The sequence below is a fragment of the Anas acuta genome, chromosome 17 (genome assembly GCF_963932015.1).
Source record: "Anas acuta chromosome 17, bAnaAcu1.1, whole genome shotgun sequence".
NCBI lineage: Eukaryota > Metazoa > Chordata > Aves > Anseriformes > Anatidae > Anas > Anas acuta.
The window spans coordinates 14,023,647-14,048,337 of NC_088995.1; the positions used below are offsets into that span (position 1 = coordinate 14,023,647).

The following is a 24,691-nucleotide window of genomic DNA, read 5'->3' on the forward strand; positions in this document are numbered from 1 at the left end:
AAGTATTTCTTTTAGCATTAATTTTCTTGCTCTCCCTTTTATTTCTTTTCTGGTTATAAATGGTATACGGATCTTGTGAGGAGGAGGAAATAGACTGGGACAGAACAAATTTCCCTAAGCATTTATTCTGAATGTGTGTATATCTGTTTTATACAAAATAGGAAGCAGCCATTAGCTGCTGGATTCAGTTCAGTGATGGATCTGTCATGCCCCTGGATATTTATGACTCCAAAGACTTCTCTTTGTCAGCTACATCTCTGGATGAGAAGGTGGTCTCCATTCACCATGATCCCAAATTCAAGTGGCCCGTGATTGCAGCTGAGACAGAAGGCCAGGGGACACTGGTGAAGGTGGAGATGGTAATCAGCGAATCATGCCAGAAATCCAAAAGGAAGAGTGTCCTGGCTGTTGGAAGCGGCAGCATTAAAGTGAAGTTTGGGCAGAGTGATGTCAACCCTAACATCAGCGATAGTAAACACAGGGGAAGTGGTGTCCACCTAGAAAATCATGCCAGTGACCGGCGTCAGAAAACTACTTTGCAGGAGAGAGCTGGGCCAGACAGCCAGTATGACAGCTCCTCGATGGGCCAAGAGCAAAGCAAAGGGACCACCACTCAAAAATCTGTTTTAAGTAAAAAAGAAGACAGAGAAAGCCTCCTGGACGATGATAGTCATCTGCAGAACATCCCCATAGATTTCACAAGCTTCCCTGCACAGGTGGATCTGCCAAGAAGCAATGGAGACTTGGAAGAGAATGACCTTGTGCAGACCCCCAGGGGACTCAGTGATCTGGAGATAGGAATGTATGCTCTGCTGGGAGTCTTTTGCCTGGCAATTCTGGTCTTCCTTATCAATTGTGTCACTTTTGCTTTGAAGTACAGAAACAAGCAAGTTCCCTTTGACGAACAAGAAGGCATGAGCCATTCTCATGACTGGGTTGGTCTGAGCAACAGGACAGAACTTCTAGAGAATCACATAAATTTCTCATCTCAACAAGATGAACGTATTACAGCCATTGACAGAGGAGTAGACTATGAAGAGAGCAAATATCTCCTCAACACAAATGCTCCCCAAAATATTAATGGACAAGCTTTTATGTCTACTGAGTCCACATTCACTGAAGGGAAAGAACAGAAAAGTGAACCATCTACTTCTCCTACCTCTAAGAGGAAACGGGTTAAATTCACCACCTTTACCACCATCTCCTCTGATGATGGATGCCCAACTGTCAACTCAATTTTGATGAGCAGTGAAGATGACATTAAATGGGTTTGCCAGGATATGGACCTGGGGGAGTGCAAAGAACTTAAAAAGTATATGGAAAGATTACATGAAAATTTGTAATGAGACACAAGACTTCTTTTGTTTGTTTTGTTTGTTTGTTTGTTTTTCACTCACCTTCTGCCTTTAATTTTGGGTAGTGGGGCAAAACATTGTACTGATAACAAGAATCAGCTGGTGGATAATAACTCCATGGAGCCCCCAAAAGCCACCCAAAAGCAGCTGGGAGATTGGAGATCCTGGACAGCTCTTAAAATTCGAGTCTTGTCTGCGCTCAGAGATGGAAGTAAGAGATGTGTGAGATTTTTTGATGCATGGTAACGTGACAAAAAACCTAGCAAAATAATATGGTCTCATTCTCTGAGCTTTCCCAGGAAATCAATAAATATAAGAAACTCCAGTGCAGTTTGGATATTACAAAGATTGCACAGCTCTACTGTTCAATATTCTAAGCTTTGGTTAAAAGCAAAAAATTGGTCTCAGAATAAATAGATCAACAAAGACAGCATGTCATTCAAGACACATGCAGAGAATATCCATCCAAGAACATTAATTTAAAGCTGACACAAGCCAACAGTGTGAGCAAAGCAGCTCCCAGAGCTTTAAAGTCATGAGTTTCCAAAGAATGTGGAGGGGAAAATGGAGTAACTGGGCTGTTTATAAACCAGCATGTTTGCCTCCCAAGCACTGAGAATGGATACACATATACAGCTAAAACTGAAACTGTCTTTTTAAGTAGATGCCAAGGTAACAAACTTTGCCAGCCAATTTTCAGTATTTCTTAATTTGTAAGATAGGAGAAGACATAACCTACACTCAGAATACCACTCATACAAAGGAAGGTCTGTTTTGGAAAGTTTGAGAGAACAAGCTATTTTTAAAAGCCCACTTTCTTTGGTTGTCCTGTTTCAAATTTATATTCTCAGCCATTTCCCAGTAGTGCACCCCGTCTGTTGTTCTGAGGGCACTTGCTAGCTTCAGTCAACTTTGGGAGCACAGTGGCTTCTCCCTTCCCTTCCATGCACACTCGCTTCTCCATGGCGTGCTCTCACCCAGCATGGACACTTAGTACAAAGCCAGTACTTGCTTTACATGCTGCCATTTACCAAAGTTGGCCACTCTCTAGGGTAAGTGTAACTTGTGCTGAACTCAGAAACAAACAGCAACTGCCTCTTTGTTCTCCCCCTTCCCGGGAGAGGTCAGGTTGTTCAGTTCCTCCTGCTCATGCTTCTTTAGGCCCCTGCTCAGCATGTTTAGAGGGCACCCAAAGGTCACAGAGGAGTGTGCACATCCAACTCTGTTGAAATCTGAACAGCTAAACTCACTGTTTCTCCCAGAAGTGATGGTTATCTTTTGTTTTCCTCTGATAAGGATGTACATATGGTAGGATTTCAGTCATTTCCCTTTGAGTCTGATACACCCTCCAGCCCTAAAAGCATGACATTTTTTTGTGCGGTCCAAAAGCAGTCTCTGGTGACCAGTGGCAAAGCGCCAAGGCGTTAACTAAATTCCAGCTTATATTTCAAGTTTTCCTTTATTTTCCAGAGTGATTCCTTGCCCCCCTTTTATTATTAAGTCTCTTTCTGTCATTGAATCTAGGTTGCTCTGTTTAATGCACACCCACCCTCCCACAACCACTTAGATTGAATCCCTCTATATTTAGAATGTACTGTAGATTGTAAGAATGTAATATATATATTTATAAACATGCCAACTGTGAATAAAATTTGCATTTTAGTGGCTTCATTTTTTTTCCTACTCTGAACGCCTCTCTCCTTTCACTGTCAGAACATTTACCCTAAAAGAGACTGGCAGCAATATGGAGACTTGCCCTTTGATGAAATCGTGAATTATGGATCTTGGCACAATCTAGTTACAAAGTTTTATGTTTTACATTCTGCAATGTTGGAGGAAAAAGATATAACATCAACAACATGTTATACTACAAATGTATTTGCACCAAGTCACCCTTCCAAGATTTGAAACTAGTTGCAAATAAATCCATTAAATCCATGTGCATATTTCTCTTTTGAAAGCCTAATATGTGAGTTCATGATTTGGGTGTGATTAGAAAGATCCACATTTGGTTAAAAGACTTTGAAGACAATAGTAAAAGAGTAAGTTGGTGTAAATAAGGCAAATGGACCCAAGACATTGGAGATCGATATTTGTGCGTGTGTTGGATGCATAGGACTCTTATAATTCCACACAAGATTTAAAAAAAAAAAAAAGAGAGAGAGAGAGAGAGAGAGAGAGATCTTTGATATCTTTCAGAACATTTCATCAAGGTCTGGATTAGTCAGTCCTATGCATGCTCAAGTACAAAGTGCAACAGTGATGACAGCACAGAGCAGGACCCAAGCCAGCTCTGGATGAATGCTCAGATGAAGGAAGCAGCCTTGGTCTCAGAGCAAAGCCCTTTGGCCTCCAAGAAGATTCTTCAGTGCACTAGCCCACAGTCTTTCCTCCATTCCTGAGCTATTTTGGATGCTTTTTACACATAACTACTTTGTGTCCTCAGAGACACCCTCACTAACACAGAGGTAGGGGTAAAAGTGGCCAAATGTCAGCTAGCAGTCTGTGCAGATCAGATTCATGCATACACGCAAGATTACTTTGCAACAGTGTCACTCTGTGGCTAGTCTTTTCCTTTCAGAAAGAGCAGGTATGAGCCATGCTGGGAGCAGGCTGTCAGACTTGCTTTCCCACTGAGCTGTTATGGTAAATCCAGATTTCTGCATTACCTGCCTCTGGGGAACATGGAGAACTAACATCAAGTTCATCTGGTAACACTGAAATGTTCTCCTAGGACAAAACAGCCACCAGCTATGATGCTAAGGATACCGACATTCAGATTTATGCCTTTCTGCTTGCTCAGACATCCCTGACATCTCTAACAGCTGCAGCTTGCTATTATCCATAGGGTAATACTATAAATAATGCCGAGTCCCTAAAGTGCTCTTTATCCATAGATCTCAAAGTACTCTGAGCAAGGTGGATTCCTTATTGACACGGAGAACACCAGGGTTAAGTGATTTGCCCAAGCTAACACGGGAAATCCATGGCAAAACCAGAAGGAGACATCACTCCCCCCCCACCTTTTAATGTCACTGGGCAAGATCCAGAGCTCTGCTCGGGGAGAAATCAGAGCAGATTGTGGCTGTCTGCATGCAAGCAAGCAGTATCGATTAATCTGCTAATAGAAGAGTAACTCAACTGCCTGTAGAGCTTTTTTGTACATACATATGTAGCTACCTGTTGTGGGGTGTGTGTGCATACCCACTTTGCTCACAGTGGTTTTAGGTGAGAGCCTCTGCACCATGAAGCACCTCGAGGGTGAAAACTTGTGTTTCAGGCAATCAGACAAGAATTTTGTTTGGTGAATGAAATTTTGTTTATGCTGTCATAAAAGCAGTGATGGTATTTAAATGTTTCATGCACATAGCATGGAGCTGTGGCTCCCATTGGCAATCTCTTGAGCCTGCTGAAGAACCCTGCTGATAGCAAGAAGTCTCCTGTGGGTGCTATTAGTAACTTCCAATTGCTTCCTTATTTTCATGTTTGAGTCTCTTTTATGCGAGTGTCTGTTTTTATGTGAGTAGCTAGACATCTGATAGACTGATACAGGCATTTTAACAAAAGGAAATGTGTCTGATGCAATTTGGCTTTTTTTAGACACTTTATGCATAAATACAATGAGGAGTAGACACTCAATTGTCCTATAAATCAGGTAAGCTGGTTCTTTACGGTCTTTCTTCTTTTTAAAGGCTTCCCCTTCAGCAGTCTTATATATGTATAGTGGTTCAGACCAAGCTACAGTAATACACTCGTGAATTCAAGGTATGAGCAACGCGGTAAATAATTGCTCTGGAACAAGAATTCTAGGGAGGTAAGTGACGTGAAAAAACAGAGGAGGTATTAAATAGATGTGCAGCCTGCACTAAGTAGCTCTAGAAACTACTTTCACACCTCGTTTCCATAATGAATGTGATGTAAATGAAATGAGCACACTAGAGACACTTTAATTCAGCTCTGCGTATGCTTCCCCTCTCCAAGACTGTCTGCTCTCATTCCCCTGTGATCTGTGGGGATGCTTCTTTATGTAAGATCTTTAGCGAGACCTGAAGGACTTGTGTATGACAACACAGGAGAGTCTTTCACATGCCACTTAGGTGAGAAATTCCACTGGACTCACATGTGTGTTGATCAAACTAATTCCAATAAGCATCACTGAAGAATTAACTGAGGCAAGGAGCTATCACTGGCATATGTCGTGGTTAGAAAATGCCTTAAATACTTTCAAAAACTAAAAATCCACACTGCTATCAGGCGTACATGAGGTAATATACCAGTTTGAAGTAGGAGAGGCTTTTGTCCTGCAGGAGGGTTGCATGCTGTCAACCTGAGCTGCCCACGCCGGGCAGCAGCACTAACCTTTCTTCACTGCAATGCCTGGCTCCACAACAAGCTGCCTCCTGCTGATGGGCAGGATACCAAGAGAGCTCTAAAAAAGGTTAGAGTATCACTTGCAAAGCATTGATGAGATAAGATTTCTGTTCATTTCTCACTGTTTGAAAACTCAGCGGAGTGCCCGCTTATGCACTTACCACAGGGCATGTGGTTAAGCACCTTTCTGAACGGGTGTTTGGTCTGCAACAGCCATCATCTTCCTTGCACATAAACTGAGCCTCTGGTCTGTGAAATTGGTGAGTATTATTGTGCTGCTTGGCTTCTTGGCAAAAGCTTTAATAGATTAAGTTCAAAAGTGGCAGCAATAAGGGACTGAAAAGGGTGGAGAGCCTTCTACATTGTGCTCATAATAAGCAGTGTTAGACAGGCCAAGGCTAAATGGGTCAAGCCAATATGCCTGAAACTGGATCATTTTTTTACCTTTTTGCTGATTTGATATGAAGACCTCTGTCAACAAATCCTTCATTATGCAGGCTTCCTGCTCAGGCTCTATGAGGAACAGCAAATTAAGCAGCCCATGTATGTAATATTAATGGCTGGAAAAGCAGCACTGCTACTCTGTTTGTATGTACTGCCAATGCTTATTAAGAAATTCCTGTCGTGTTTTAAAGATGGCTGGTAGATTGCATGCGACAAGTTCCTGCATCTGTCTCCTTGAAACAGCCCCGTAAGCCTGGAGGGATACGTTCAGCCCTGAACCACGTTTGCTTGAACCATCTACCAGGACTCATTTCCTCCTTGTTTTAGTAGGTGCAAATGAGACCTCCTGTTGCATTTTCCCCTTGTGCAGTCACAGCTGCTTCACAGTGTTAGCTGCCCGATGCTGAGCTGGCATGCTGGTAGTAGCTGGATATTAGAGATTTGGTACCCGAGCTTCTGTGGCACCTGACAGACCTCAAACCAGTAATGCCAGCACCAGAAATCTGTGGCTTTGAAGTGCAACAGGGACTTTGCTTATTCATATTCAGACCTTTGTTCCTAATAATTAAATTATAGAGTTTCCTGCAGTCAGTTAAGGTATTAATGACCTAAAAACCAATCCCAAGAGCTTCATTGCTCAGCCTTGATGATAGGATACTACAAATATGACTGAGACTCTCATTTTTAAAATTTCACTGTGCTCAGTAAGCCTAGATTAACTGAGAGAGTGAAGGAGAAATAATAATAGGAGGACTTGGTACAGGATTTTGCTCTGCTGCACAGTGGGGCCACAGTCTTTGGTGGAAGATGACTTTGCTTCTTCCCCAGATGCTCCTGGGATGCTCCCCATGAGGGGATCAGCTCCTGTGTGTGTGCTCTGCCCCCGATGCTGGAGAGCCAGGTTTCCCTCTGCTGCAGCAGGGTACATCCCAGCTCTTCCCAGAGGTTGCTCAGCAGCCAAGGCCTGACTAATTTCTTTGACTTCAGTAGAAAACATGCTGTCTAAAGGTCGAAATTACAATGCTTCCCAAAAACAAGTGGGCAGAGGGAGACAGGACAATTTGCACTGTGCAAACAGCCCAGTGTTCTTCCCCCGATACAGACACATCTCATGTCTCCTTGTTTCTCCAGCAAAGACTTTGGCTGACTGACTGTGGACACCCATTTTGCATTCTTTTCTCATCAGGCCCCGAACCCAAATCACTGTGCTCCTCTTAATAACTTTTTGCAGCTTTCTTTCATCCTCTGTCCTAATCAATGCTCTTAGTGTTTGGCATTTCTTTCCCTTCTGCCAGTCAGGACACCAAGGGCAAATCAGCCCCTATTATATTTCTCCCTTCAGTGAATAGTATCAGGCTGCCATTAATAACTCAAAATATTTTGCAATATTGATAGATCCCAATTATTGATTAGCTCGAGCTCTGTACCTAACTGTCTACACAGACTTGACCACAGCTTTAAAAGCGCACTCAGTAGTGTTTCTGTTGCAACACCAATTCACACAGCTGAAGAGGCTTTTTTTGGCAGGCTGTGAATGAAAGCTCCAAAAGATTTTTTTCATTGCACCCCACACAGTTGTGCCAAGCCCCTGAACAGCAATAGGATTTTAATCAGCTCTTTTAATTGTTTTGTCCCCTTGTCTAGTACAGAATTGGAGTCCCACATTCCTAAGGCACCAGTGATAAAGGACTGTGGTTGAGGAGGCTGCTCTTGTAATCCAGGTTTAATACGATTTGTGATGCTACTGGGGATGCCTGCTGCAAAGCAGCAGAGGAGGAAGGACAGACAGACAAGCTGGGAACGGTTACTAAAATCAGGGACTAAACCAGAGGGAATTTCAAGGTTGTAGAGCAAGAGCCATGCCAGAGTGCAGATAATTTTGCTACCAGCTATTCTGTGCCAACTAAAAACTTCCATTACCCTCTCATCCTTCAGAGCCTTACACATCCAACACCCAGTTCAGCTGCTCACCCCCACAGGAAAAAAAAAAGCTTCCCCTGCACATGGGATGCAGGCTTGGAAGCACTGCAGGGGAAGCGAACCAGAAAGCAACAAAGAGGGACAGAAGGAAGCAAAAGAGATTTAGCTAAGCTGGGTCATGGGGGAGCATTCTGCAACTGGGGCTTTGCAAAGGGGAGCAGTAATGCACACTGCCATTTGTGGGCTGCGCGAGCTCCTACTGCTGCAAAGAGCCAGCATGCGCGCTGCAGAGTGCCCACCTAGCCCTGACATTGCGAGGAGCCCCATGGTCTCTGGTGTGATTTGCAAGGAGCCCAGGGTCCCCAGCCAGGGACGGTCACACTGTGCCTCGCTTGCCTGGGTCTGTTGGGCTTGGGCTTGATTCGCTCCCACCGGCAGAGAAAATGCCCTTGGTGAAAAGTTGCTGTTTGAATCCCAGACTCCACCTGTGCTGCCCAGGGTGCTGGTGCTCAGGCATGTTTCATGTTGCTGCAAAGCACAACTCTCTGAGGGAAATGCCCCAGCCATTAGTGATAGCTGCTGCTTTGGCTTTGCATGGAAGCAAAGGGTGGGGGAGTGTAATTTGCTATTGCAAGGCAGCAAGAAGCTTTAAACTACATATCCATGTACATCTCTGTGTGTGTGTGTCTGAATACATGTATGTGTGCTTTATGTGTACATGAAGTAGACTTATGCTGTCCTCATTTCTAGCCTTAATTCGTCATTTGCTTACAAGTTCCCCATCCCCCATTTTAATATTTTCACTTAATGTACTTTCAAGAGCTTGTCAGATTGAGACAGCTCTTGAGAAGTTTAATTTTCCTAATGCTTGTTGGAAATCCCCTTTCTGAATTTGCAGGAATATTAAGGTTCTTAGTGTGAGCTGTGCAGAGAGGGAATTTGCAAGTAAAGCTGTCAGTGAAATGCAATTGGGTTAGGAGAGGCTTGATGGGCAGCACGGGTGGTTGCGGGATCCATCTCCCAGGGAGGAAGGACACTTGCACAGCCAGCCATGGGTGGCAGAGCTGGGAAGGGGCAGGCGAGCACCAATCATTTGTTTTCTCTCTGCCAGCCCAATGGGGAATGCAGGCAGACAGACAAAATTAGAGCAGTGCCACACGGGGTGCTTAGAAGCAAAGAAAGGAAGGTAACTCTTGTAGTAGTTTTGCTGCTGATTCCCTACCTGCTTCCCAGTGTTGCTGTTCCTGGCTGTCAGAGCAGGTAGGCACTTCTTGTGCTCTGGCTGCCGACTGCTAGCAGCTCGGCGCTCCAGTGAACGTGACCTCTGGAAAGGTGCTGCTGGCATTAACAGGTGCAGGGACAGGGCTCGGAAAAATGCAGACAAAAGCTTTGTTCCCAGCGCTGTGCTTTATGTGACTGGTCAATGCCATTCCCAGGGAGGTAGCAGTAGTGTGAAGGGTTTTTCCTATAGAAAGAAGAACTAAAAAGGTAGTTTCCAAAGAACCAGAGAATAGACAGTGCTCCTTAGCTATTGTCAGTGATGGGAAAGCACAGTATGCCTGTCCACATGGCGTTAGACAACCTGGGTAACCTGTCAATGTCCGACTCCTTTTGCTTGGTTCTGTGTCCAAATAAAGGTCCCTACCTGACAACTTCATGTTCCCTCTGTGTCACCAAGGGGGACACAAGTAAGCAGCCACATTTATAAAAGCAGTGTTCCAGCATGGATTCCTGCTTCCACACCATGCTCTGGGGTCTCCATTGCATGCAGCTGCAATCTGGCAAACCCAGAGGTCCACCACACTGAGCCCACCACAGGCAGGAGCCGGAGCTGAGGCCATGGTGTCTGCGGCTGGAGCTGGGCCCGGGCTGCAGAGCTGAGCGGTGCAGCACAGGCCCAAGTGTTCTGGCTCAGGGCTGTTTCTATTGCATCCCATTGCATATATTTTTAATGAAAGGCAGATAATTTGAGAGTGGAAGTGCCAAGCAAACACCTCCCTCCTAGTGGGAGGCCAGCAGCTCTGCTTGCTGAGGGCTGTTGGCAAGCTGCTCAAAATACAGGATGGCTCGCACAGGAGTTCAAAGATGCAGGCATGCAATCAGCCCATTTTCCTCCTTCCTGAGCAGAAGCAAAATAGTTAAGTGACACCAGAAAGGATGATAATTCCTCCTCCTCCTCCTCTTTTATCACCTGCTATTTTCTTCCTGAGAATCTGGACTCAAAGAATTACTGAAATTAAATATAGCAATTCAGGCTGCCCATTGTTCCCTGCTCTGTAATGTGCCAGAGTAGCACCTTTGTATTCATCCATCCATCCCCATCTCCTCAGATGTGCTGCTCATACAATAGTTATTGTTGTAGAAGGGACCTGGAATGAGCTCTTGCATTATTCACTTCATTTATTTTGATACAATATTTGGAACCACTTCATTAAATTCTCTTACAATGTTCTGTCATTTTTTTTTTCATCTCTTTGCCAGTGCCTGGCTCATACAGATAATATAACAACAACAATATGGGGTGTGGGGAGGTGGGGGAATAGACTTGTTTTCTGTAAAAGTGGATAGCTGTGAACAATTTAGCTTGATGTGTTGGTCTCAGGATTGACCCCATCCCCTCACTCCTCCTCCCCCCCCCCAAAAAAAAAAAAAATAGTTTGAAACACTTCATTTACAAGTAGTAGGGTAGTAGGTATGGGCACTAAATACTTCAGACAATTAAATCATGAACAAAGGAAAACCACACAGCTTTACAGACTATGTGTGGATACACAGAAGAAGACAGGATATATAAACTCCTATTTACTAGCACTGAAAAATGTGCTCTGTTCTCTGCTTCCATACTTTTTTTTTTTTTTTCCATTAATGCAACAGATTAGTCCCATAATTTTTTTTTTTTTTTTTCTTTTTAATGCTCCAAGTGCTTTTGGGCTGGGGCTGGGCTGATGTAATACAGCCTCTCTGTTTGCTGAAGACACTGTTCTCTGGCACTGCAGGATCTGTCAGAGCTCCCAGAGATGGAGGGGAGCTCTGCTCCCAGGTGCAGCACACAAAGTGCTCAAAGGGGTGGAGCAGACTCTGACTCAGCAGATTAAAGTCTCCAGTGAGTAGGATGGAAGCTAAAGAAATGAGCTTTTTTTCTACAATGGAGCTTAGAAGATGTACCCACTGCTCTTTCTTCCCAGGTTATTGTTTTCCAGCATTTCTATCCTGCCTTCCCTCAGTGGTCCATACAGTATTTAAGATGCAAAGAACACATAACACATAACCTGCACTTGCTGCTCGGTTATATTTTGAGCAGCTTGCCAAAATCACCTGTGTGCTGCCCTCTCTTCCATACTCTCCCCATATACTTCCTCATTAAACTGCATCAAAGGCAGCAGCCTCCAGCTGCTCTACCAAAAGGCAAAACACCTGAGAACACCTGGAGGTGCTTCAGAGAGGTCGGTTGAGCACATCATGGAACACTGAAGGCACGGTACAGCTGTGTCTGTCATAAGCAGCCTCACTTCTGGTGTGGGTCAGACCCAGGTGATCAGACCTTGTATGGTTTTGGAGCACCTGCTAAACATCAAGAAGCCCTGCCTGCAATTTGGGGATGCTGCTAGAAACTTTGCAGTTGTGAGCAGCTTATTAAGTAAGACAGCAGCAGCTAGGAGAAGTGGGGAAATAAAACCATAATAATTACAGAAAGAGTAGGATAGAGCCAACAATTAAGTCAAAACTTTTCACAGCTAGAACATTCACGTCTATGTAGGTGGAGGGATAGGTGGGCAGGATCTTCCACGAAGCACAGCTGCGGTGTGAAAAAGCACATACTGCTCGTCACATTATGCCACAGAAAATGTTTTCTGGTGATTTAGCAGTAGCATGTCAGAATGCTCTGGCACTGGAGAAATCCACAACTGATGGAGTGTGTGCTGACTGCTTGGGAGTTGGAGTATAGACTTTGGTGGGTGGTTGTCTGAATAAAAATAATGATAATAAAAAAAAAATAAAAAATGTACAGCATCCATGGTGCTGATGGCATGCCTTGAGCATTGCCTTGATTGGGACGCTCAGGAATTAACTGTCTCTTCAGATTAGGTGCTAGCTCTGCAACCACATATGCTTTTCATTTTTAGTATGTAATTAAGCCTCTTGGAGTAATAGAGCCAGTCCTGTGTTTATCTAATGTCTGTAAACAGATATTAGGTTTCACCTATTTGTCCTTGCATTTTTCTTTGCTGTTCCTCATGCAAAGCCAAAATATCTGAGGAAAGGTACGTACTTTTTTGGCCTGGAAAATAAATAATAATCTAGAGGTAACCTTAGTTCTCAATAAATTAGAAACAACTAGCTATAATTTTACTGCTGAAGACTGTGGAACAGTGGAGTTTCTGTCCCTGAAAGGCCAGAGCTGCAGCTGAGGAGTCAGACTCCAAAATCCTGTAGCAATGACGGCAGTAGGTCTTGAGCAGGAGCCACGGAGGAGAGAAGACCATAGGCCAGACCAGAAGGAATTGCTTAATGCCTTATAACTGTCAACAAGTGGGGCAACAACCATAAATATGAGATGGGAAGAACTAGTTGTGGTGATGGGAGAGGCTTGATTGGATTTATTTTCCTTTGGTGATATTGGTGCTGACAAAAACTTGTCTTTTCTATATGTATATTTTTGGTGCTGCAGAGCAGCTTCTGGACACTGCAACACACAAGAAGTGTGGGGTGTGTGCTCTCCTCCCAGCTTTTTAATGCGGGCTTCTGCAGCAGCATAAATTTCCTTGTATGACAGATGAGAGCCGCTAAGCCGAAGGCAGCCAAAACTCTTTTTCATCCTAATTGCTCTGCAGACCATTCCTCCCTCGAAAAGTGCCTTTGCTGAAATATTGCAGTGACCATAAATTTTATATGTATTGAGAGAGTAGCATGATTATTTGCCTGTTTAGACTATATTTGCCCCTAAATACAGAACATGGTTCATAGCTGAGACTTGTTTGTTGATTCATTGGTAGGCAAGAGATTGGGACAACTCTTTAGAAACAAGTTCTTAACAACAACTTGTTTGTAAAGGTTACTGGTTATTTGCTTCCTTAGTGGTGCCAGACTTTTCCTATCTAGCAAAAAAAAGGCTTGGAACTTGCCTTTGTCCTAGAGTCCCCTGAAAGTCATACCCAGCTGGATGGCAGTGGTATTTCAGTGGTCACTGGCGGCAATATTTGGGAACAGCACAGGGTGGACAGAGCTTAAGATAAAGCAGGGAGACTCCCCTGGCACGGGGAACCCTGATCACTTTTGAACCACCAGTATGGAATACATGTAAGATAAAAAAGCAGCATCTTAGGGTTTCTCTTCCATTTTTTGAAGGCTGACATTAGATTTCCTTTCTCTTAAATTTGTTTCAGCATCTCATGCTGTTAGTTTGGAGGAATCTCTCGTGCTCATGGTTGTTCTTACATATAGTGTCAAAGGAGAGCAAGCCAGTAATAATTTCCATCTGTTTTTTGTTCATTTCTTTAACCATATCTGTGTCTCTCAGATTGGAGCTGTTGAGCTGTGTGAGATCCCAAACAGTGAGCTGCAGTCTGGCTCAGGTATCGTCAGAGCCATGCAAAGGAAGGGAAATTTCAGCTCATGAAGTCTTGAATTGCCTTGTTGTTTTTGTTTGTTTGTATAATCTTATGGAAAGCAATACAAAATAAAATACTTTGCTTTTGGGAGTGTCTTACGAGAGATTTTCCCTAAGATCTTGGAGTTTTTCTTCACCTTTTAAAATGAGCTTAATTAAGTAAAACTGGACTCAAAAGACTTATTTTTTTTTTTTTTTCAGCTGCTCAAATTGATTTTTTTTTTTTTTCTGGTGGAAATAATAAAAGTGGTTTACTAAAATTGTTTTTCTCTTTTTGTTCATTTGTTTGTTTGTTTGTTGGTGGTGAATTATCATTTGCATGTTTGTTTACTTCAGTTTAAATTACCAAAGAGAGACTAGGGAAAGGCTAATAAGGAAGCTTTCTATAGGCTCAGCCTCCCAAGGCAGCCCTTTTTCCAGTGGGCAGTTAGCTGTGTTAATAGATTGACATTCAAATACTTGGCATGGAAGATAGAAAAGGAACACTTGACTGGCTGCAGCATAAAACAGGTTTTGAGTTATTCCTAATCTTTATGTAGAAGTCAATTAAATGTCTTACTAGAAAGCAGAGGTTCATGGGACAGAAGCCCTCTCTAGATTTATCAGTCATGGAAACTTTCCCATCACAACAGAGTGATGTTCCACAGAGATTTTTCCTGTGGCAACAATTATTTTTAATTAGTCTAGTGACACACTAATTATTTTATAACTTTTAGTGTATACAAGATTATCACAGAATAACTAATTTTTTTTAAGGCCCTGCGAGCTGTATGGTGGCTGGCATAATCCTTCAGCCACAGCTCCCTGCAATTCCAATTGCAAATGCCTTTTTCAGTCATAAGGCAGTTTGATTTGGGGAATATCCATCACAGACTGATAGGTTTTGTGCTCCCAAAGCCTGTTGGAGCATTAATTCCCCTAGTCTCTGGGCTGCAGCTCCATGGCAAGCTAAAGCAGGGCCATGGGCCTATGCTGCAGCTTGGACATCGAGCTGGGGAGTGTGCAGGCCAAGATTGTATAATGGCTGAAGCTGCTCACCTTAGGGCCAGTCCTAAGCAGACCAGTCTGGTCATTGTGGTTGTAATGAAGTTTTAGCCTCTGATGTGCTCTGGGCAGCAGCACACAGAGGTGAGGCCTTTCTGGAAGCACAGGCTGTACCTTCTTCTGTCCTGGAGGCTGCTGCCTCCAGCCAGGCTCTCAAATCACACTGGGTGAGGAGCTGGGGAGGATTCAGACAGGGGAATGATTAAAAGATTAGAAAGCATCTCAGAGAGAGAGAGTCTGAGGGCTCAGTCCATGTCATCTGTTAAAGGGAGCTTATGCAGTGCTTTGATCTCAACACATAAGTACTTACATGGTGGACATAAATTTGAACAGTCTCTTTAATCCATAGGCAAAGACCGGCATCAGGGCACCAGGATATGAAGCTGTAGCTATACAAATTCTGACCAGAAATACATTTATTATAGTGAGGGAACAAGCCACCAAGGGTTGCAACGGGTTTACTGCTCACATTTTTTTTGATGTTTTTCTCAAAATCATGCTCTGTTTTGGGCACTGCCACTGGGCTGGACATTAGAAGCCAGATGGTCTGCATTGCAGGAGGCTAAATTAGGTGGTGCTTTCTTTTGGTCCTAAAAAAGTAATCTGGCAGTCTCTGGGCAAGGATCTCTTCAGAAAAAAATAAAAAATAATAATAAAAATAATAATAAAAAAATGTTTTCAGCTCTTACTCAGCTCTAATTGCTTTTAATAGGAACTATGCTATATCTAACTATATCATGCACGCTAACAACTGGTCTTAATTTCATGTAAGTGCATGGACTGCAGTCATGTTATTTCTCATTTCACTGAGGTTAATGGAGTTAACTGTTTCCACCTGAGTATTGCTCACTGCCCATAAAAAGGCCTGGCACAGAGCTCACTGTGCTATGATTTCCTCAGACTTCAGTGACAGCTAAATCCTTCAGAACTGAATTCTAATTTTAGCTCCGCCAGAGCACATCCGAATGGCATTACCTGTTGACATTCACATTGTTTTTTCAGCATCATTGTATGTGAGCAGCTCAGACTTTTCCAGTTCCTCTTGACTCACAGTGTTGCCATGAAATAGGGGCAGCCACCTCCTAGGTGGGCTTTGACCACACCAGGCACTCCATGCTCACAAACAGTAGTCCAGAGTGTTAAATGTGGATTTTCTTTCTCAGTGGCTTTATTTTAGAGTAAACCAGGCCAGCCTGACTGTCATTGTTTTTATATACATGTAGCATTTTTTTTTTTTTTTTTTTTTTATTTTGCCAAATGACTTATCTTTCAGAATACTCCATTTACTGTTATTGTGTTGGTAGATTTAACTTGGTAGATTCAACTTGGTAGTAGGGAGAGAAACTCAGACTCCCACCTCCTGCTTGTAATCCCAGTCAAGCAGTGGGGATGAAATTGTATATTTTGAATAATTCTGTGTGTATTCTCACTAGAATACTGAGCCACAACCTTAACCTTCCCAGTAGTTCATGGTGGTTACAGCTGAGTTATTTGAGTAAAATATTATTTTTACCAGCTACTTGAAAGTACTGCAGCAATTTGATTTATTTTCATTGTTAGTGCTTGTTTGTTTAGCCTTTCAGACAAAATGAACTTGCCATTCATTTAGTACTGATGCCAAAAGAACTATTGTATTCAAAAATAATGGAGTATAACATGCAATAGATTATGCAATGAAACATGGGTATTTTGCTCATGCAGTTGCATATATACACAATGGAAATCATTTGTCGGCTTAGGGTATTAATCTTCTTCTGTGAACGGGTGTTTGCCGCTTTTGTATCAGTCCACAGTTATCTCCCACTTCACAGAGGAAGTCTTTGCATCCAATGTCAGGGATAGATCCCTTCTGGGGGTAACATGTTGTCACAAATAAATGAAAAAGTACTTGTCATTATAACTCTTTTCTGCAAAATCCAGATCTCTCTAAATTTGCTGTTGTCCTGAAAAAAATTTAAATAAATAAAAAAGATGGGAAGCTAAATAGATGGAATAATAAAAATCATCAGTTTTAAAGTAGTAGTTAATGTTGAGCACCTGGTTTATGACACAATGTCTAATTTCAGAGGCGCATCGAGCAGACAATATACTTAATAAAATTAGATAAAAGTTCATGATACCACTGAAAATCAGGCCCTGGCACCTTGATGTGATGATACCTGCTGAAGCTGCTTGCAGCCTGGCATCTGTTTGTGACTCTCTATTCCCCCAACATGAATTCACTGGCTTTGGTACTAACTTGCTTGCAAGATGTAGAATGTCTTAGCAAGGCTTATCCTCTTCAGTAATGTTTTAGTTAGTTAGTTTTAAAATTTATTAACAAGATACGGGCAGTTTACATATGTTGAGAATGTAGCTTTCACTTGTGTATATAGATACTCAGTCACACATAAAACCTAACATAACTGAATTTTAACATCATCATAGCAAAATCAGACTTTTCTTTTTAAAAGTACATCCTCACTTATTTCAGACTAGTAGGCAGAGAGATTAGAACCCTTGAAAGTGGTGCAGAAAAACCAGCAATAAACAAAGAGAAAGAATCACCAGGGTATCCTCATTATTGTGGTGGCATTAATTGAGCATTGTATTTACTCAATCCACATGGCTTGAAGTTAAAGCCTGGAAGGATAATATTACTCTTTTTTTTTTTTTTAAATCAGATATGCCCCACAAATCTCTACAAATAGCACAGCCAGACTACTTGATCTTCCACTAAAAACTGTGCAGCAGCTTGATTTTTATACCTCCCTAATGCACATGAGGATGTACCTGATTTTTCTGTTCTGAGCAGACATCTACTTCAGCTGTAAACTCTTCTGACATCGCTGATGGAGATAATTATAGTGCTCTGGGGGACTTTCCAAAAATAGATGGGAACAGGGAAACATGCATTTACAGGCAAAACTAGGAAGATGCTGGGGAGAATAGAGTGCATACTTCATCTCCAGGCCTTCATTCTTTTCTTGCTTCCCATGATTAAATTTCTGTCTTCCTGGAAATCTTCCAGTATCAAGCCATATTAATGGAAATCCTTGCATGCCCATATTATTTGCTGGTGTGATAACTGTGGAGGATCAGGAATGCAGTTTGCATCTAGTGACCCAGTGTGACACCTTAGCAAGATCCCAGTCAAAATGTGCTGTTACATACCTGCCCTGTGCAAACCTAAGGATGGACACAGGTTTCTGTGGGATTTGAGGTCAAGCCATTATATTGTCTGCTTAAAGCTGAAACCTGGCTTGCTGTGATTCAGGAAACAAACTTTTCTCCAATTACAAGAAAGTTACCAGTTGTTAATATTTATAAGCCAATCAGAATAAAATTTGTCCCCTAATGTTACGGTAAAAATGATGCATTTTAGTAGTGGCTTTAAATGTATCGAAATACTGAAAAATGAGCAAGGAAGAAACAAAATACTGCTAAGGGGAAAAATGCAAGCTGCGTGTTGGAGAGGTCTCTCCCTCCTTCTGATGGAGACAAATACCTTTCCTTGGTGGCTTCTCCTCACCTGAGGTTGCTTTGATGAACTATGCTTTCGATGAGGGCTGGACAACTCCGCTGACCATAATGGAAATCCAAATAAATAGTTTTCTGTATTCATGAGACACTCGCATGAAGGTGACATTAATCTTGCCAACCATAAAGTAGTTTAAAGGAAATTGGTTCCTGACTATTTGTCTTTGTGCAGAAATTCCCTTGCTGAGGCTTCATATCTCTTCCATGGGTCCACGAGTACCTCCATTTGTGTCTCTACAAGCAGAATAAGTGCTTGTTGGTGCTTTCTCTCTCCAGCTGTGCTGCTGTGTGTGTCCATCACCAGCACCATTTGCAATCTGACATTGTCTGCTCTTGCCAGACTGGCTCAGGCATATCACCTCTTCCCTTCTTTGCCTCCAAAGTTCATATTCAGGAATTTGGCCTCTTCTAAAATTGGTCAGGATTGCATGAAACATTCCCATTTTGTCTTGAGCTGCTTGTTGACTCTACAGATGCCAGCTGAACCTCGCCACATCTCCATTTCATGGTTTTTAATGTACTGGTTCAAGTAACTGTCTGGGACTGGAGAATTTTAAACAAGACACAGAAATAGGAGCCATACACAGGAATTAATGACTGCTGCTCAAGAGCTACAGACCTGATGGTCCATTTTCCCTGTTTAAATATGGGATTTAACTTTATAGCTGTTATCAGCACGAGGAAGGAATGTAACATCACAACCAAGTCCCTTACAGTGGTCCTTCCATTTAAAGCCTGCTGAAGTTGGGATCCTGTATGCTGAATTTGTTTAAATGAGAGGAAAGCAGCTGGTCTCAGCCCAGGCCTTATGAACAAGTGTTTGCATTCAGCCCCAGCAGTCACAGCACTGCTGCTCACTTGGCTGCAGAGTGATCACAGCCGAGGACCAGAGGATTTATTCAAGTCCAGTGAATCACTTGCTGCATGATATGTTCCCTTCCACTCAATAGTTCAGCCCCCCAGCCAGCTCTGTTGTCCCCTGACATGACATTTGGAGTGATGTCACATTGCACTGGCAAAACTTTAGCAAGAGCTACAACAATATTAGCAGGCTGGAGCTGTTGCAATGACCTGAAAAGCCATGTGTAGACATCAGTCATTAGAAGATCCCAGCCTCACAGAACAGTCTAAAAGGCACCATTCTTTTAAGGAGTGAAGGAGGGAAAAAAAATAAAATAAAATATAAACTAAACTAAACTAAACTAAACTAAAATGCCCTTGTTTTGCAGAGCAAAGATACCTGCCAGAGAAGAGAGTTATGGTTCTGAGAAATGCTGTTTTCCTTGTCCTCAAAACAAATGCAAGATTCTTGAAAGACATCAGTAACAATTCCTTTGAGTTTCCCTTGCTTAACAGAAAAAAAAAAAAAAGAGTTGATTATACACCTCTTATTTCTGCTTTCAATGAGTGTCCCACTTCATTAATGGTTTTTCCTGTCTGTCCATGGGCATGTCTACAGCTCCCACCTCTCGGCACTGCTCTGGGCTCCTGTGGCAAAGTGCATCCCCCATCCGAGCTGGCTCAGGTGACCCAGTCCTGCTGGGGAGCTGCCTGTTGGCAAAATTTGGCAGGTTCTAAAATAAAAAGAAAGAAGTCACTGCAGTGTGGAACAATGTTACCTTAACGATGGTGTCTGGGAGACTTCCCCCAGTGCAAGCTTAAACACTTTCTGATGTTTTATTCAAACAAGTGATGTGCAGAGACACATGTTTTAAGAGTGGAGCAGATAGAAAAATGATCTCATTAAGTTGCAGAAAAGTAACTAAAAAGGATGGAAGATGCACTAGGTAACTAGATGCATAATACTCCAGAGACACCCAGGAGCATTTCCCAAGGCTACAACAATAAAATATGTAATCAGAAAGAAACTGTGGATACAAAAAACAAGATGAGCTACAGGATTTGTGGAAGACTTTTTTGTGGATTTGTGGATTTGTGGAAGGAAAAATGTTCAGAACAGAATCATTACAGAGGTCATACTGAGGTCAAAAAGAAAGGGAAATAGTATTAAGATTATGAATATTCAGAACATGTAATATTAATGTTCCCCTACTTCAGAAGATTGTTATTGAATTCCCCCCTTGCCTCTTTACTATATTTTCATACAGAAAAGGGTGCAACCTCCTAGCTTGACCTTTAATGCAGTCTGTAAATAGCTATATTGTCACTATTACTTGGCCAAAACAATATTATTTATAACCACATTACAAAGTGTGAGACAGCGTTTAATGCCTTTATTCTTGTCAAATCACACCTTAACTCCAGCAGTCGCTGATGCTGTTTGAGGAGCAAGAGCTCAGAGCCATGGTGGTGTCACAGGCTGACTTCCAGAGCACAGCAATCGGCTTCTAAATAGGGACTGAGGTGCCAATATTTTGTACCAGTATTCATGGGCATTACAAATTCTCTAGAGTGTGTTGCTTTTACATCCTCACATTCCTCTTCAAGTTGTCATTGCTGGGTTAGATCAGGTATGGAAATAACGACTGGAGAGCCAATAGTTACTGCTGATAGTGTTTATTGGCTGTGCTGCAGACCAGAGCATGGCTGTGATAACAGCCGGCCAAACACCCAGGAATCTCTCCCCATCCCAAAAGCACCAAGCGTTAGTGCTAGAGGATGGGCAAGCTTTATCTCCATAAAGTAAACCAAATATTTGGGTAACTTGGAAGTGTACCACAGTGGATTATGCAAAGTGTGAACATTTTTTCAATTTACAGAAAATGGTGGATAGAGACAAGAGGTCAGAAGGATGAAACATGCTATGAGTTAGAATTTTATCAAGTTGAGATTTGGCATCCTGAGAAGAATAAGAAACCTCGTTTTGAAAGGCCTCTTTTTTTCTCATGGAGGTATGGGGCACTAAGCAGCTGAAGAGAGATCATTCTTGTGTTTGTGAATGAAACTTATTTTTTCCACCACAGTTTAAGAAAAGGAGAATGCTCAACAAAGAGAAAGAATGTTGTAAGCTGCAGGAAAATGGAAGAGCAGAGCAGTTTAACAAATTGCCACACGGGTGGAGATGAAAGGAGATACAGACCTCAGGATGGGGAAAAAGAGAAGCAAACAATAGACTGTATACAGTGGTTTAAAAGCTGTATTTGACATGGTTTGGGGAGATAAGGAACAACAAATGTAAATGGTTAATTTATCATAAAAACCATGAGTGAAGATGATTGGCATTCATTCGACATCCATGCAAGAAGAAAGTACCTCAACAGCTTTGCATTGGATTTGGGTATTATTCTGCAAACAAATATTTTTCTGACCCATTTGCAAATGTTGATAGTTCACAGAACCCAGTGTGTCACTTCATCATAGAAGGAGACCAGGTTCGTCAAGCAGGACCTGCCTTTCATAAACCCATGCTGACTGGGCCTGATCGCCTGGTGGCCCTGCAAGTGCCACGTGATGACACTCAAGATAATCTGCTCCATGAGCTTCCCTGGTACTGAGGTCAAACTGACAGGCCTATAGTTCCCTGGGTCTACCCTCCGGCCCTTCTTGTAGATGGGCGTCACGTTTGCTAGCCGCCAGTCGACTGCCGATAAATGATGGAAAGCATTGCAATGCTTTAGGGGAAATGAATTTCTAGAATGGGGCAAAACAAATGTTGTCCCACATTTTTATAAAGGATGAGAGATTTCAAGTGCCCTCAATATTTAATACCTAAAATTAGATATCATAGGAATGACATGCAATAGATACTTGACAAAAATACAGTTCATTTAAGGAGGAATGCACATAAAAGTTACCCACCTCTTTAGAAATTTTAGTTTGTTTAAAAAATAATTAAACCTTATTTTTTTCTGAGAGTTTGGTCTTATGTTGTCTTTTTTTTTTTTTTTTTTTTTTCCTTTTTTTTTTTTCTCTCTTTACTCTCAAATTCTGAATATAATTAAATGTTTAGAGGATCAAGCCTTTTCATTGGGGTGTGTCACGCAGAATTACTTTGCCTATGGCATCTGGGAATACCAGGACATGTGCCAGGAAATACCAAGCTCTTGCTGACTGGTCTGCAGAGGCCTGCTTGCCTATGGGGTGTGGGTTTCAAACAATAAAGCAACTGGGCTTGGACCAGCCACACAGAGGTGGGTGGAAGGGAAGTACAGTCTGGAGTGATGAAATCACTTTGGACAACTTAATGAAAAAAAATGCTCAGATCCCACTGAGCCATTAAGTGATTGGTTTCCACTTGGAAGCACCCATCTCCTCTGACAAGCCTTTGACAAAACTGTTTCTTTAATTTCATGTGGAACGGTTTTTGACTAAAAGATTAAAAAGACTGTGGGGAGAAAGGGACAGAACAGGTTATGAGCCCAGTAGACAGGAGAAAATGTTTCGTAAAAGAAGAATGAAGTTCTGCATTCATTAAACACAAGGGTAGACCTTGCAAATGTTTGGATTGCTTAATCTTCATCTATGTTGATGCTAAATTATATTTGCAGAAGGAGCACACATACTTTTAAATCTTCCAATATACAATTTAACATTTTCTTTTGATGGCTGCCATCTTAAGTCCTGATATATCAAGTAAGTTAATAGCAAAACATCAAAACCGATTTCCCTGAGATCACCAAGTAACTCCCTTTGGCTAATTTAGAGCTCTGAGGCTTCAGTCAGGACCTTAAACCACAAAGGTCAGCAGGAGATTGAAAGCGGTGTCCCAAAGGGCTCTGAATTCATCTGTTGACTCAGCCAGGCTACCATGGCTGAGCATGCAAGGGTCCTACAAACCCTGGCATCCCTGATAACTCTAGTCACACTGTTTGAATTTCAAAAGATAATGCTCTGAATGCCATGTCACATTAGTAATAACTATTGCCAAGCCCCCTCAAATACAGCCTTTGTTAAACTATGTAAAGAATGTGTTAATAACCTTATAGCCGCATTCATGTTCCAGCTCCTTGGGAGCACTGCTTTTTGTCTCATCTGACTTCTGAAATGTTTCTAAAATGAGCTGTAATGAAGCCTAAGAGGAAAGCTTGACTTTTGTTTTGTTTAAAGCTTTAGAGATCTGTATCTAAATCCCTTCCCCGATTTGATCAGAGGACGTGCATCCCCTCCAGACATGTTGTACAGACCACCTCCAAGGCACTCTGGTTATTGCTAAGATAAGAGTTAGATCAGTACAATCTGTTTTCCCGAGGCCAGTGCTTAGAGCCAGCTGCTGATTGCAGCACTGGCAAAGGATAAGAGTCTGACAAATTCTGTGTTTGCTCTAAGAAGAAAGAGAGAAAGATCCCCTGGCTTCCTACGGAGAACCTCTGAGGGGTAAGAGCAGAGCAGGAGCAGAGGAGGGCAGGCAGCGTGGGCTCTGCATGCTGGGGAGAACAGCAGAGCCACGACTGCGGAGATGGGAGCTGCTAAATCCTGGCTGCTTTGAGCCAATGTGACTTTTTGCCAGGAGTGGACAAACCTGGAAAAGACTTACCTTGGAATCAGCCTTCTTAGGGCATATCCTGGTTAAGGCTGAAATGAGAATGCAGAAAATAAGTCTAAAAATTCATTTATGTAGGCTCTAGGGCTAATTAAAATGAAATCCTAATTCAGGAAGCTCTCATTCTCACAGACCACAGCCTCTAGCTGGGTTTTGCCACACACTACCAAATTGTCTCTACTCCTGAAGTAATCGTGCCAAGAAAGGAAATGGCATAGTAGTACCCATTGTACAGGTTCACAGCTTTCATTCAGTTCCTGTGGATTCAGTGACAGAATTAATTGCAAAATAAAATGCATGTAATTGGATTAATTAACAGTACACTTCAAGGTCCTGAAATACAGAATTAGCCACAGGGGTAAATGTACAATGCAGATTTTTCCTGCAAACAGAACCCATGCTATTTTTGGAGCTGTATCTGTATCCCAATGAGGTGTGCCTTGCTTAAAAAGCTGCTAGGATAAGAAATGGGGCTTTGAAGGTGGAAGATAAATACCATAATTAGGGCTGCAGGACAACAAAAGGATTATTCTTAAATGTAAAATCGTTTGAGTGAAGTCATATGAAAGATAATTATACCTAAAATTGCCTGTACAGGGTCTAATATTTTCTTTACAATGACTTACAAGACTCATTGAATATTTATGGGCCTGGAACATAACACTGAATTAAATTTAGAACAAAAATTCAACTGTAATTTATTGTGATGAAATTCCCTAGCAGTTGTTGCCCCAACCTTTTAGCCTCACTAGACAAGCTTCATGTGGCAGAACACAAGCCCATGTGATAAATGATATCAAAGCTGAATGCCCTTGATTGATGAACGCTGCCTTGTTTGATGACTGTAAAACAGTCCTGCGGGCTGAGCTCACCACTATTTTGGCTTCTTCCTTTTTTTCTTTTTTTTTTCTTTTTTTTTTATTTTTTAATGCATATATTGCAGACAGGTTGTTTGTGCTGCTGGTATGGTTATCAAATGCAAATGAGCAT

The 24,691-nt window shown here is 42.1% G+C and overlaps 2 protein-coding genes across 10 annotated transcripts in view; one reads left to right on the plus strand and one right to left on the minus strand.

Annotated features, from left to right (window-relative positions):
* TMEM132D (transmembrane protein 132D) overlaps nt 1-3,017 on the plus strand; it is a 262,231-nt gene extending 259,214 nt beyond the window's left edge. For all 7 annotated transcript variants that reach the window (XM_068653581.1, XM_068653582.1, XM_068653580.1 and 4 more), the window contains one exon: nt 162-3,017. In XM_068653581.1, the coding sequence (XP_068509682.1) occupies nt 162-1,343 (1,182 nt within the window). In that variant the 3' untranslated portion in view covers nt 1,344-3,017. The remainder of the gene's footprint in view (nt 1-161) is intronic.
* An 11,328-nt stretch (nt 3,018-14,345) lies between these two features.
* GLT1D1 (glycosyltransferase 1 domain containing 1) overlaps nt 14,346-24,691 on the minus strand; it is a 72,710-nt gene continuing 62,364 nt past the window's right edge. Inside the window, exons 13-14 of one of the 3 annotated variants that reach the window (XM_068653589.1) lie at nt 19,647-19,835; nt 16,056-16,685 (exon numbers count right to left, since the gene is read on the minus strand). In XM_068653589.1, the coding sequence (XP_068509690.1) occupies nt 19,662-19,835 (174 nt within the window). In that variant the 3' untranslated portion in view covers nt 16,056-16,685; nt 19,647-19,661. Of the gene's footprint in view, nt 19,836-24,691 lie in introns of all 3 variants that reach the window. The other 2 variants (XM_068653588.1, XM_068653593.1) reach the window with 2 other exon arrangements.